Source organism: Otolemur garnettii, unplaced genomic scaffold, assembly GCF_000181295.1.
Source record: "Otolemur garnettii isolate 467f Iridium unplaced genomic scaffold, OtoGar3 scaffold00027, whole genome shotgun sequence".
NCBI classification, from domain to species: domain Eukaryota; kingdom Metazoa; phylum Chordata; class Mammalia; order Primates; family Galagidae; genus Otolemur; species Otolemur garnettii.
Window position 1 is genome coordinate 14,104,058 of NW_003852422.1, and position 15,209 is coordinate 14,119,266.

Sequence of the window (15,209 nt, forward strand, 5' to 3'; positions counted from 1 at the left end):
TCAAAATGTGCAGATTTTTAGGTAATTAGGATTCCTTCCCAGCCAAAATGAGAAAATTGGCTTTGCCTTATGCTTAGAAAGAAAGTGGGGTGTATATGGAAGCTGGTAGATATTTTACCTACCAACCAGATCATTAAGATGAATAACAAATGAATAAACAGAAATTCTGTTGAGGGATATGGTATGTGTAGCCAGATATTGGTGACATATCTATGTGCATGTGGAGTCTCACTTTTTTAGCTCAGCAGAGTGGTTTTAGCTTTTACTTTTGCCCCTTAGGCTTCTCATTCTGTCTTCAGTGATTAATGCTGTTTTGTTACTTTAAAGACCCCAAAGCCGGCTCTGGTGATTGGCTGTTCATTTGGTTGCCCTGATGTAATCATTGGAGGGAATGGCATTAATGGACCATGGAGTAATTGGTACCCATATGTGGATGGACTGATTTAGACTGACTACTAAAGTGACCCAATTTATTGTTTGGTAAGTGGCCACAAAGTGAATCAACACTAACAGACTTAGTAATTCAGTTGTTCTAAATCATGGTTTAGTATGAAATGAGAAAAGGATGGGAATAATATCTATTGTTAGTTATATAATTTTCTTAAATCTTATGAATAGTATTCAATAATTTAGGCTGCCAAGTTTGCTAGTTAATATAGAGGATATAAAAATAATTTAAATATCTACTTAAGCTTGCTTTTAATCTAGTATATACATTTGGGCCTTATTAGAAAACTTGGCCAAGGATGATCAAATCATACAATTAATGTGAACCTCATTTAGATGGCCATGTTTTTCTTGTATTGACATTTTTTTTCTTTTTTTGAGACAGAGTCTCACTATGTCACCCTTGGTAAAGCGCCATGGCATCACAACTCACAGCAACCTCAAACTCTTGGTCTTAAGCAATTCTCTTGCCTCAGCCTCCCAAGCAACTGGGACTATAGGTACCCACCACAATGCCTGTCTATTTTTTTCGTTGCAATTGTCATGGTTGATTTTAGCTGGCCCTGGCTGGATTCAAACCTGCCAGCCTTGATGTATGTGGCTGACTCCTTACCCACTGAGCTATAGGCACTGCCCTGTATTGACATTTTTAAGTCCAGTCTAACTTTGGACCTGGGAAGCCCACAGAGACTTCTATGCTGTGAGTTGCTGTTACTACAACCTTAGTTTTGTTATTGTTGTTTCTTCTCTTTGAGATCCAATGAGAGGTTCTCATGATTTTCTTGTACCTTATAGGAAAACAAAACACTTAATCATAGGGGAAACAAACCAGTGAAGGAGATACTAAAGGATGATCCCTAATAACGTTATAGTTTGGTGGACCCTCAAGATTTATCTTTGAACTCTAACCATGAGGATGGCACTGAAATGAAAAGAGAAGCAGTAAGTACCAGCCTTCTGTTCCAAGAAGCCAAAACACCTTGTTTTTTCTTTTTCCTTCAGAAGAAGGATGGTCTAGTTAATAATGGCAATAGGATTCCCACTTGTGCTGTGCTGTAGTTCTTAACCGCAACAAAGGAACAACTTTGAATAATGAACAGTCTACCCTCACAGTAGGCAACAGTGCTACAGGGAGGCCCTCAATAATGGTGTACTTAATAATTAGAAATATGAACAGGCATTGACCTTCCAAGTTGGATTTATCATTATTCACTTTACCTGCTCAATGTCACAGTGGGTACTGTCACAGCGACTGTGACTAAAAACCCTGATAAAGACTTCTCTGCCAAATTCCATAAATAATTTGTTTGCCAAATGTGCCTGAGATGTACATGGCATATGTTTAGATCCATGTAGGAGTCCGGATGGGGTAAGTAGCCTTGAGTTATGGAGCGTTTGTGGCCTGTTTGTAGGAGTGGGACATACTGTAAATATGGCAGTTTGCCAGAGTCCTCCTGAAATAGTTCCGTGCTCTTTTAGGGGAGATTAACCTGGATTATATAAGCCCTTGATAACAAAATCCTAACCAGTGGCATCTATTTTTTAAAAAATCATTACATATTATAGCAAAATCATGCTTTCAGGAAAGACCTAAGAGCAGAACTTTGAAGTCATGATCACTCATTACAGTTCAGATGGTTCACATCAGGTGTCCTTTCCTGCTTTTGGTGCCCACTGCTAAGACCAATCTTCAGTTTTCCAGGGTTTATGGTGTAGAAGGAATATCAACAATTGCTGGTAATATTGTTTTTGGAGACCATTCTATGTGTTATTATTCTTAGGGGAGCTGATGGCATCCACACCCAAAGTGAGTGTTTTGTAGGGGACGCCAAGAGTCAGACGAACTCTGAGCAAGATGATCTGCAGCTGAGGGGTGGAGCTCAGGCCATTCGTCTGGTCTGCGGGTGCTCCTTGTGGAGAAAGAGCCCAGGCCTTCAGCATGTAGTCATTTGTTAATTACTCTCCTCACCTGTGTTGTACAGTCTCAATAAAAGGCTAGTGCGGAGGTTGCTCCCGGCTGCCCTGCTAAGAAGGGCTAGCCCGTCTCCTTCAAGCTTGTAATTCTAATCCGTATCATGCCTGGTTCCTTCCTGCTGTGACTGAGACCAGGGTCACAGGGGCCCAAGGGGTTGTGACAGTGTTTCACATACAGCCTCCATATCCTTTTCTGGTCTTAGAGCTGTGCATTGCTTATGCTTTGACATGGAAATGTGCGTGTGTGAGCACCCAACACAGTGCTTCCATACAGTAGGTGCTCAATAGTTGGTGATTTCCTTCTCCATTCCCTTTCCTAAACTCTGCAGCTCCGCAGCCTGACTGTTAGCCTGGAGTATGCTGATGAGACTTTGTGCACCCCTGGGTGTAATTAATATTCATCCTCAGGTAAGGCCTCTCATTTGAGAATCTCATCTTGCACTGACCTCAGTCAAAGTTCCAAGAAGTTATTTGCAAATGCAAAAATTTGAGGTTGAGGAGGCTAATGCTGAAGGTAAAGACCAGATCAGACCCCTGGAGTCCCTCAGTAGTTTCCTGAAGAATAGCAGTTAGGGTGTGTGCCATTCCCTCTGGGCCTGGCAGGGAGATGCAGAGGATTCCATCAGGTTCTTGGGGCAGCCAGGGAATGAATGTCAAGTGTGTGAGACAGAAGGAAACCACACAGCCTGCTCTCTGAAGGTTAATTCTTTCACTTTTCAGGGCTGCTCTTCACCTACAGCTTGAGGGCAAAGGCGGATCCACCAGCCCCGTCCCTATGCTGTACATTCAAGCAGAGCATGGGGGCCTCTCTGAATGCTTTCCTTTTGTTCTTGAGCCTGGGGCTGGGGGTGGCGTTTAGTGCCCTTTCCAGCATGCAGGAGCCTGCGACCTCTCTGCTCCCACATCTGTGGAGTCACATGAATGGAAGTGTCTCTTTTCAGCCATCTGGTGATTCATTCTTCCCTACCCCCTGCCTGGAACCATGAGAGAGCTGCTCACTCACTGCCAAGTCAGCCAGAGAAGCCCGCTGCTGCTGCTGCTGCTGCTGCCGCTGCTGCTGTGGCTGCCAGACTGCGGTGGCACATTCAGAGGCCTTCTCTACACACTTGAACCCTGTGTCGTGGCTGAGTTGAAGTTAAAAATGAAATCTCACAAAATGAGCACACTAGTTGCTTAATTGGTAAGCTGGTGTAAGTATGTTATAGATCCATAGTGACAAGAGCACATGAAGGCCTTGTGCTTAGCTTTTATATCTAATTTATTTTAAAATAGATTTTTAACGTGTATTACATACATCAATGTGTACATTATGTATGTATATATCCTACGGCTGCTGTAACAAACTCCCACACACTGGAGGGCTTAAAACAACAGAAGTTTATTCTCTCATAGTTCTGAAGCCCAGAAGTACAAAATCCAGGTGTTGCCTGGGTTAACTCCTTCTGGAGGCTCTGAGAAGAGTCCATCCCATGCCTTTTCCTAGCTTCCGGTGGCTGCCAGCAATCCTTGGTGTGTAGAAGCATCACTTTAACCTCCGTCCCCACTGTCAAACAGTGTTCTCTCTGTGTCTTTGTCTTAATGTAAAAATCTGCTTTTTTATAAGGAAACCAGTCATTGGATTAGGGCCCACCCTAATCCAGGCTGACCTCATCTTAACTTGATTACAGCTACAAACAAACACCTTACAGCAGTGTTTTTCAACCTTTTTCATCTCATAGAACACTTGGCACATAGTTAAACTTCCATGGCACACTTAAATTATGTTGATCAAAAAAGAGAAAAAAAATAATATACTGGGTGGCACCTGTGGCTCAAAGGCGTAGGGTGCTGGCCCCATATACTGGAGGTGGCGGGTTCAAACCCAGCCCCAGCCAAAAACTGCAAAAAAAGAATATACTTACTGTTCTTTGAACTTCTTTCAAAAATAATTTAATTAGTGATCTTTACAAATTTTTGCAGCAAGGCTGGATATGGTGGCTCACACCTGTAATCCCAGCACTCTGGGAGGCCAAAGCAGGAGGATTGCTTGAGCTCACGAGTTCGAGATCAGCCTAAGCAAGAGTGAGATCCCTTCTCTAAAAATAGCTGGGCGTGTGGCCGGTAGTCCCAGCTACTTGGGAGGCTGAGGCAAGAGGATCACTTGAGCCCAAGGGTTTGAGGTTGCTGTGAGCTATGAGGCCATGGCACTCAAACCCAGGGTGACTAAGTGAGACTCTGTCTCAAAAAAAAAAAAAAAATTGCAGCACACCCAAGATCCTCTCATTGCCCTCCAGTAATTCCAAATAAGGTCACAATTACAGATACTGGGGCTTAGGATTTAAACATATCTTTTTGGAGTACTCAGTTCAATCCATAACAAGGTTCAAAGATATAATGCAGTGAAAAAAAAGACAGTTTTTTCCAATAAATTGTGCTAGAACAGTTGGATATCCATATGTAAAAGAAAAGAAAAAGAAAAATGAAAAAAGGGCCTTAATCATACCCTACAAAAATAAACTCAGAAACGGAATATAGACCTAAATATAAAACTTGAAAGAACAAACCTTTTAGAAGAAAACATTGAAAAAATATCTTTGTGACCTTGGGTTAGGCAAAGATTTCTTAGGAATAACACCAAAGGCACAGTCCATGAGATAACAGATTAATAAACTGGATTTCAACCTTCTTCTCTTTAAAAGGTATTGTTAAGAAAATGAAAAGACAAGCCACAGACTGGGACTATATTTTTGCAAGGCATCTATCTGATAAAAGATTTGTATCTAGAAAAGACAAAGACATCACAGAACTCAATAAGAAAGTAAACAACCCAATTACAAGTGGACAAATCATATGGATATTAGATCAAAGAAGATATTTGGATGGCAAATAAGTGCATGAAAAGAGCTCAACATAATTAATCATCAGGCTGTGGTAAACTAAAACCACAGAGAGATACAACACTCCTATTATAATAGCTGAAATTAAAAAGGCCACATCAAGGATTGGTGTGGATGTGAAAGAAATGGAACTCTTAGACACTGCTGGTGGGAATAAAATGGTAAACACACTTTGGACAACAGTTTGGCAGTTTTCTTTTTTACAAGCATGTACCCACCACATGATCCAGCCATTCTATGCCTAGGTATTTACCAAGAAGAGGAAACAATGTCTATATAAGACTCACACATGAGTCTTCACAGCAGCTTATTTATAATAGACAAAATTCAAACAACCTGAATGTCCATCCATATGTGAATGAATAAACAAATTGTGGTATATCTATACAATGGAATATTACTCAGCAACAAAATCCAATAAACTATTGATGTACACAATGACATTGATGAATCTGAAAATAATTATTCTGAGTGAAAGAAACCAGATCAAAGAATAAAGTACATATTGTATGATTCTATTTATATAAATGTCTAGAAAATGCAAACTAATCTATAGTGATGGGAAGCACATGGTTGGTTGGGGTTGGAGGGGGCATAGGCCACATAGGAAGGAGATGTTAGAGAAGGGTATATGAGAAAACTTTTAAGGGGCTAGTTATACTCACTGTCTTGATTGTGATGATGGTTTCACGAGCATATGCGTATACATAGGTCAAAAGTTATTAAATTGTATGCTTAGATATATGCAGTTTATTGTATTCCAATTGTAGTTCAACAAAAATATATTGTGTGCCTGTTACATATCAGATATCAACTAGGTGTTTCATGAAATACTCATTTACATTAGAAAGCACTGTGTGGCAGGGGTAAGGCTGAATTTCAACAACGAGTAATATGTCTAGAGCATAAGAATATGTTCTGTAGAGAGAAAAGAAAGTGGAAGGGAGTAACTAAAAGTGATCCTGGAGCATGGGAAAGAAGAAGGTAGAAAAGGTTTTCCCGATAACGTGGCAGATTGTATTTTCCAACAATGGGCACAGTGTTCTTTCTTCTTACACTGTAGCTCTGACACGCTCCCTATTGAGATGTGGAGTTCCCTCTGTCTGTGTTCCCTCTTGTTCGGTATGGGGAGGCTTGTGACTGCCATTGAGGTAATACTATGTGACTTTTGAAGTCCTAAAAGGTGACTGAACTTCTGCCTGGTTTTCCTGCTATGTCTACTTTTAGAACTCAGCTGTGAGGAAGCCCAAGTAGCCACTTGATAGGTCTGTCTGAGAATTATTCCATCAAAGGTTGTTATTGATAGCCAGCATCAACCACCAGACATGTGGGCAAGTAAACCTTTGGATAAGTTGAATCCCAGCCTATGACTCACCAGACTTTGAGTCTTCCCAGCCAAGGCCCCAGACATTGTGGTGCAGAGACAAGGTGTCATCATTGACAAGCCATTTATGAATTTCTGACCCACAGAATCTAGGAGCATAATAAAATATTTGTCATTTTACACCACTGTTTTGTTTTTATTTTCTGTAGCAATGGTAACTGAAACAAATTATGGGAAAGAAGGGGAAGAAATAGAAATAATAGCTTACCAAAACCTAGGATTTAGCCCTCCTAAAAAGTTAGAAATGATTCTGTAGGTAATTATACTAGTTTCTGAGAGTGGTACTCTCACAGAAGTGGCTTAAGGTTTCTGGGTTGGGAGGCAGAGTCCTTGGCATCATGGGCAGCTGGAGGTAGCCACAGTGGCCAAAGCATTGGAGTGGAAGGAAGCTCCCCCATCCTCAGCCATCTGATCGTGCTTACAAAACCAAGAACATGGCCAGAAAAATGAGCTATGATTTGCCAGCTTCCTGTCCCAGGAAGAAAGATTTAAGAAAAATTGTGTTTTGAATTGGTGTTACAGTTAATTACATAGAATATAAATTAATATTCATGTTTTTTGCATGATACGAATCAAAAGTTTCATTAGTGGGTCATTTTAAAAAGAGGGCCCTTGGGTAGGTATGGGTGTTCATTCCTGTAATTCAAGTATTTTGGAAGGCTGAGGTAGGAGGATCGCTTGAAGGCAGGAGTTCCAGACCAGCCTGAGTAACATAGAGAGACCCTGTCTCTACAAAAATTATCCAGATGTATGGTACACACCTGTAGTCCTAGCTACTTGGGTAGCTAAGGCAGGAGGATTATTTGAGCCCAGAAGTACGCCACTGCACTGTATCTGGGCAACAGAGGCAGGCATTATCTCAATAAATAAATAAATAAAACATAAAAAATGAAAAATGAGGACCCATTGACTTAATTTTATCTACTTCCTATATTAGAACTTTGATACTTAAGAATCAAGCAGAAGCTTTCAAATCCAGGTATTTATATACAATAATGGATTTTTAAAAAAAATATGGAACACTTTATGAATTTGCATGTCATCCTTGCACAGGGGCCATGCTAATCTTCTCTGTATTGTTCCAATTTTCGTATATGTGCTGACGAAGCAAGCACATAATAATGCCTTGATGTTCAGCATCCTTGGCTATGTAAAAAAAAAAAAATTAAGTTAAATAAAATATAATAATACCTTGAAAATTCTTTAACTCTATTATGAAAAGGACAAATGGATTTGAGAATGAGATGATCCCTAATGAAACTACTTATAATGTGAATCCTATGTTCATATAGTCCCAGCATTATATGGATATACTGTGAATTCTGATATCAAGGTCTAGTTCTATATCACCAGTGTACTAGTGACAACCGTTAATCAATGTGCCTGCACTGATTATGACTTGTTTGAATTCCGTTCTTATGATTCATAGACTCTTTCTTGTGTAAACCACTCCATCTTTGCTTTTGCTGTCTGCCATGTTTGGATATTATTTTCTTTTATAGATTCAGAAAAGTCATTGCTAATTTTATCTCTGCTTGTGTTCTCATTCAGAATATAGTTTCACAATGCTTCTTATTGACTGATTGCTATAGATATTCCTTTTTCTTACCAGCATGTGAATTATAGGCTATATGATTTAACTGTTAACAAAATGGCTAAATAATTTTACAGCTCTCTGGTCTAACATGATCACACTGTTTGTAGAACAGTGATGATGGTTTTCTTTCTTTCTTTACTTTTCCCAGATGGATCAGCATTTATATCAAACTGTGGCAGAAGAAAGGGAATTTAAAAACTCATTTGAAGAGAAGGGGTCTGCATTTAGAGTATGAGCTGAAATGGATCTCTTATTTTGTGCTTCATTCACACTTCCTGTATTACACCATTAAATATCCTCCCAGGGACCAGAAGATAGAGGAGATTCTGTTTAATCACTTCATGCACAATATCATGGGAACTGCATTTGCAGGATGTGGGGCATGATAACCCCCTGTGGTTAGGAGAACAGCTGTTCCCAGTTGTAACACAAGCAACACAAAGTGAAATAGTCACAAAATTACCTTCAGGGCTTATGGTAGAAAGGAAGAATGTTATGGGGGTTGATTTGCATTCATGTAATTGGAACGTTGTAGAGCCTAGTTTGGACTTGTGGTTTTTATTTTTTTTTCTGTATTTATTTTTACATTATGCCCTATCCCCAAAAAGGATGTGTGAGAGCTGCCTGCTTTTCATGGAAAGGAAGGGTTAGTACGCTGAAGACTGAAGAAAAGATTTGCCTTAGTGTACCACATAATAGGCACAAAAGAATATCTTGCAGGCTCCCAGGCCCTCATCAATTTTTCTCATATGTTTCCTTGTTACTGGAAAAAAAAATTCAAAACCCATTCTGCTAAGGAGATGGGACCCCATGCGGGTGAAGTGGTAACCCAATCTTCACATGGTTAGAATGACCAGCTATATATCAGAGGTTCTTAAAATGTGGTCCCTGGATGAGCAGCATCAGCATTACACACAAGTATGTTAGAAATGCCAATGGCTTCAGATTTACTGAATCAGAAATTCTCAGGGTAACATAATTTAACAAATTATCCAGGTAATGCTGAAACATATTAAAATTTCAGAACTGTTGCTACAACCAAGACTTTTAGAAAACTATTTTGTTCACCAGTTGTCCTCAGTTGTGAGGATAATTGTGTTAAATATTCTTTAGTAACAGAAAGGAAAAAAGATCTCTTCCATCATGTAGCCACTAAGCATTTATTAAGCACCTACTATATGTAAAGAGCTATGTTAGCTACTGTAGGAAGAGGAAAGATGAATAAAATAAGGCTTCAACCTTCTGTGAGCTCATTTACCATTGAGGAGCAGAACATATTCACCTTGCCAATAAAACAGAGATGTAAGTAGCACACCATTTGGTGGCCGTGCATAACACCCTCGCATAAAATGAAAAATAGGAGCTAAATTGACCATTGTGTCATTGATATTATGAAAACTTCCTTTGCTCTTTTCAGAGATGAGAGAATAAAGAGTGTTCGCTAAAAGCTTAACAATTGAACCACAATGTTCATCTGGTCAGTGAACTAAAATAGAAAGTAAAGCCTCATACTTCTTCACCATTGCTCTTGCCTTATGAATCAGCCCCAGCTCCAGGAGCCTGAAGCTAGAGCCGGATTATAATGTCATCTTCTACCTGCTCAACCATTAAACAAATGTGCAATACACTTTCCCTTCTATTTAACTTTTATTAAAAGAAGTGCTAAGGTACTGAGATGCAGTACATCATATTTATTACCAAAATTATTAACAAATATACAAAACTTATACATGTAATTTTCTTACATCCATTTATTCTCTATAATACTGATTTTTGTTCAAGTAGGTTATCTACAGTATGTAAACATCCCTTGGATTGACCTCACACAGATTAGGAAAGCCCTCTAACCCATGCTTTTATCAGGTACTTCTTTTTATTTGGCTTTCGTTTGTAGCATCTAATCTCCACATTTGGCACATGGAAGAGACATCTACAGTGCAAAAGAGGCAGATCTTCTGGTGTTGTTATGAACAATTTTGCTGGGGCACAGTTAAAAGAGCTGAGAGGAGAACACGGGCACTCTAACTTGGTGGTGCTGGATCAGCTGTAATGACAGCAACTCTTGGTTCAGCCATTAAACTTGAGCACAAAGTCATTGTCTCTTTCTTCTCCCACCCTCCCACCCGATCCCCCCATGCAAGGCCGATTCAGTCTTAACCTTGTCTCAAAACGCGTTAAAAGAGATTCCATCCACCCCCAGGAACAATTTATACGTATTCTCATGTGTGTTGGTCTCCGCTGTTTGAAAAGCCAACAGAACTCTTAAATGGAGCATAAGAGAAAAAAACAAAAAACAAAAAACGAACATGAGAGTAGCACTTTCTGCTTTTCACTGCCGTCTCTACATCCAAGACAGAACCTTTTTGTGCTGACAAAGTGACAAAGGCCAGGCCTGACAAATGGCAAAGAAAAGCTGAGCTTGCCTCCAAGTCCTTGAATACAGCGTCAGAAAAATTAAAAAGGATTAAAAAAGACAAATGGAGACTCTACTCTCTTCTTCCAAGGTTTCCTTTTGAATTTTTAACTTAATCTGACCAAGTAAAGCTGATCCAGAGAGAGCTGTGTCCTCCCGGCTCACCCCACTCTCACCCTCCAGCACAGTATCGCTGGGGCGGTCGGCTGCCCCTAGTCCCCCGCGCAGCGCCCGCGGGGACACCGTCTAGTTTTGGACGCGCGCTGCCTCCCGGCTTCCGTCACCACAGCGGCGCGGGCCCCTCCGACGCCCCGTAGAGCTCGGCCAGCTTCCGGAAGCGGGGCCCCCAGTCTGTGAGGAAGTCGAAGCTCTGCTCCGAGTCCGAAGTGGCCGACTGGAGGGAGCTCAGCGATCCCGCTACGGAGCCGTCCCCCTCGAACATGTACGTCTGGAGGGAGTCGAAGGGCGGCGCCCACAGGTCCATGTCGGCCTCGTAGAGCTTGGCCAGCACGTAGCTGTGGACGGTGCTGCTCACGGCGCACGTCTGAGGCACGTAGCGGGACAGGCTCTCGATCTCCGGCAGCATGTCCTGCCGCGTCTTGGGGGCGGCTCCCGCCTGCGCCTCCCGGGGGTTCCACATGGCCGCGATGTCGAAGGCCTCGGTGTCCTCCTCGCCGCCGCCCTCGTCGTCGTAGCGGACGATGTTCTCGTGGATGTTCTCGTCGTCGTCGATGATGTATGGCTGCTTCCGGTGCCGTCTCATGGACAAGATGAGCAGCACCAGCACTGCCGGGAACAAGAGGACAGGCTGCTGAACCGGGGAGAGCTGGCTGTGAGTGTTCGCCATACCTGTGCTAAGTATGCCCCCCCCCCCCCAAAACAGACGTGATGAGAGTGATAGTTTATTAGAAGACACTAGGAAAGCTTCCAATACAATGGACGGGACCCAGAAAGGGTTGCCCACCCTTAAGTATTCCTGACTAAACTCAGATGGGGACAAGTTTAATGAGAGGTGAGCTCAGAGACAGCATTTGGGTATTTGAAACCTGAGTGTAGTTTTGTAATTTAAGTCTAGTTGGTTGTCTTTATGCCATGTCTGACTGAGAGCTTGTGGGTGAGGGAAGGCCTGTGTTTCTCAAGTCATTCAGTTAGAAGTAGTTGCATATAAAATCTCTACATCAGCTCGCTGCTTTGAAATTGTGTGTGTGTATACACATCCATCCCATTATGGCATAAAGGATTACGGCCTTCTGTGGAGTAAGGTTTGCTAAGGACCAGATCATGTACTTTCTGTATATGATAATGAATCTACGTTTCTCTTATTATAATGTGGAGATACTATTATGTAGGATTATAGCATGGGGATACTATGTAGGTGGAATTCTACCTTCTTTTATTATCATCTTAATAAGATTGTACTCTAATCATATATTAATTAATATGCTTATAGACACACATGCTGTGAGTATGAGCTAAACTTTTAGTCTTTTTATACTGTCTCTATAAATGACCCCTGGGGTCCAATAACCTCAGATTCCAAGGAAAAGTCTTTCATTTAAAGAGGTGATTATGGCTTTCTGGGCCCAGTGATGTTCATGGAAGGGAGAGAATGAGCAGGGACATGTTATATAATTCATCATGTTATCTAAGAAGTACCACACTGTTAGATGTGCCCTTGCAGTTTTGGATAAAATTTTATCCCAACAAATGCACTTTTTTTCCAGGATGTGTTCACTCGGGTTTCAAGGAGAGATAGAGATAATCCCATTGAGCTGTTTATCTCTGTGACCGAAAAGGTTTTCCAGGAAGTGTGTTGAGGTTTTAGTTGTAGAACTGCTATTGATTTTTTTTTCTGGTGTGCTTTGTTACAGCTGGTGAACAGTGACAGTTGGACAGCGTTGCAAAATAAGACCCCAGTTTATCCAAGGGGAAAAAATGGAGTATAGTCATATGTATGGTCAGAGATTACAGGCTAATAAAGTCCACAATGATTTTTAAAAAATTTGAACATGGGATGTGTTCTGTAAATTGGAATTAATGATAATATCAGATATTTTCCCAAATGTTTGGGTGACAAAATGCACACAGAGGAACCAGAGATTTATTTTTGTATATTTTTCTGTGTGCAACATATGAATGGACTGGAAGGACTGTGGAATTTTAGAGAAGGAGAGTAATAGGACTCTAAAGAAGTGAGAGCTTGAATTGGGTATCAAAGGTTGGAGTGTGATTTGGATTGCTTCAGGCTGGAGCAATGGGATTCTAAGTGAACATGCTGTGTTCATGGGATTCAGTAAACGATGACTAGATCCAAATATTATTATGGCTCTGTGCTAAACAGTAAACAGTATTGAACACGACATGGTTTCTGGTCTTACGTACTTGCATTCTAAGGATATTATAAAAGCTGATGAGTAATAATTACTATACATCTACAGTGATAAGGGCTATCATAGGGTCACAAGTATTGCCAAGAGAGTACAGAGGCAGGGGTAGTGAACTCTACTTGGCAGACTAGAAAGGGCTTCACACATGTGATCTTGGAGTGGTATTTTGGAAAATGCTAGCAAGCAAATTGAAAAAAGTATTTTATTATCTGGAGCAGTGGTTCTCAGCCTTCCTAATGCTGTGGCCCTTTAATACAATTCCTGTGGGTCGCAACCCACAGGTTGACAACCGCTGATCTGGAGGGAATTATGATAGTCATGGAGAATTAGGCAGTTTATATAGAACTGGTCCATCTATGAAAAATAAAAATAGGCATGTCTTATTTTTTAGGTAATCAGACTTAAATAACAAGTACTGCGTAATGCCCTGAAAATCAGATTTTGGGAAAAATGATCCTATTTAGCTGAAGGGCTTCCCTGACAGAGTCAGTTCTCAGGATGTTTAGTCTTTAGATATTGTAGGCACAGCACATGGGATTAAGAGATTTTCTAGGAACTATATACATATGTGAGACATGAACAAAACCCCACAAAGCCAAAATTAATGTGTTTTTACTACATTTTGTGGACAACTGCAATTGAGATCTTACAGTTTTATGGACTATTTTTAATGTGGGATGTGCATTCTTAGAAGTAAGAGTACTTACAACTGTGAGGATGTGATGACAGCTCTACTCAATTTAGCTCCTGAAAACTCTTTACTTATTTTGTACAATTCAAAAGATGAGACATGAATTGGGGAGGGATAAATTGTCCCCTGCATGCCATTTCTAACTTGAGAGTCTCTCGAAGCCAGTCTTTTTAAATCAGTATGTCTGTAATGATGGCTCTTTGTGGGCCATGGTAAACTTATAACATAGACATTTTCTAAAGATAGAAGTAAGGACTGCCAGTCTGGAAATTTCTCCTAGGAGGAAGTTTCTTCAAAGGCCTCTTTAAGTTGTCTCCTTCTGCTCTCAAGGACTCTCAATGCCACCTTGTGGACACTCAAGGAATTGCAGGGAGGTTTTATTTGTTAGTGCAGTCAGGGACCAGAAACCACAGCAGTTCTCTCTGTTCCGGGGATGCCAGGCCTTAGTAATGTTACTTATTTATACTTTCTCTCCCTTCATGTAGGACTTAAGTAAACAACAAAATTAACCTATGTGTTGTGTTTTAAAATGTTTTCTGAGATGCATATTCCACAGACTTACCCAGAAAGTTAGTCATACAGTTAGGGACTTCCTTCTTTAGTCTGACTCAGTCTCCCTGTGTGGAAGTGTATGTGGATATGCACATCTATTCTCATTTAGATCCCCAGTGCTTTACTTTTTTTCCTCATAGAAAGCTAGGATTTTCTTTATATTGAATAATATTACTATTTACTAAATCTGCTTTTCTCTAAGCAAGATGTATATCCCATAGATTTAATGCGTAAGAAGAGTAGGGATATATGTACAGATCTTTTCTTTGTTTCAAGAGTTGAGTTTGGCGGTTTTGTTTTTGAATATGAACTTAAAAACAATTGCATGGAAGGCCTTTTGTTTATGAATATGGACTTAAAAACAATTGCATGGAGTCAGGTGGCTACCTTGCAGTGTGACTTGAGAAGAGGAAGGAAGGACCCTTGCCCAGTAATGTTTTCCCACTAGTCTGTCATCACATCCTTTTATTTCACCAGCAGAGGCAAACTGGTCCTGTGTAGTCACTGCTCTTTGTTAGATGGCTGCAGCACCTGGGAAGGCACTAGTGTTCACCAGCAGCTTATTCTCTGAATCCACATGGTTCATGCCATCACTTGCTTCTGATCTCTGCCCAAAGATCTCTTTATCAGTGAGGATTTGCCCTGACCACCCTGTTTGAAGTGGCATCTATTCCTATCCCCACTGCCCTCCGGGACACCTTGTTCTTCTTCCCTTCTCTGAATTATTGCCTCCACAATCAGGAGATGAGCATCTAGGAGAAGAGCAGTACTGCCAAGGCATAGGCTGCCCAGTGTATGGCCTGCCTGCATTTCAGTTATGGCTCTGCCTCTGACATTTTTGGCCTTGGGCCTGTCACTTACCTTTCTGTGAGTTAGCTACTCCTGACC

General features: G+C 40.9%; 1 protein-coding gene, 1 long non-coding RNA gene and 1 other non-coding gene across 4 annotated transcripts in view; 1 reads left to right on the forward strand and 2 right to left on the reverse strand.

Moving 5' to 3' along the window:
• Positions 1–218: 218 nt before the first annotated feature.
• On the forward strand, positions 219–2,824 carry LOC111724847. Its single transcript, XR_002773058.1, has 3 exons — positions 219–480; positions 1,243–1,389; positions 2,751–2,824. It is a non-coding gene; the product is annotated as an uncharacterized LOC111724847 (long non-coding RNA).
• Positions 2,825–7,689: 4,865 nt separating this feature from the next.
• On the reverse strand, positions 7,690–7,796 carry LOC111724858. Its single transcript, XR_002773069.1, has one exon. It is a non-coding gene; the product is annotated as a U6 spliceosomal RNA (small nuclear RNA).
• A 2,114-nt stretch (positions 7,797–9,910) lies between these two features.
• Positions 9,911–15,209, reverse strand: part of CDH20 (cadherin 20) — a 202,102-nt gene continuing 196,803 nt past the window's right edge. Inside the window, exon 12 of one of the 2 annotated variants that reach the window (XM_012804285.1) lies at positions 9,911–11,477. In XM_012804285.1, the coding sequence (XP_012659739.1) occupies positions 10,972–11,477 (506 nt within the window). In that variant the 3' untranslated portion in view covers positions 9,911–10,971. The remainder of the gene's footprint in view (positions 11,478–15,209) is intronic. The other variant, XM_003788420.2, reaches the window with a different exon arrangement.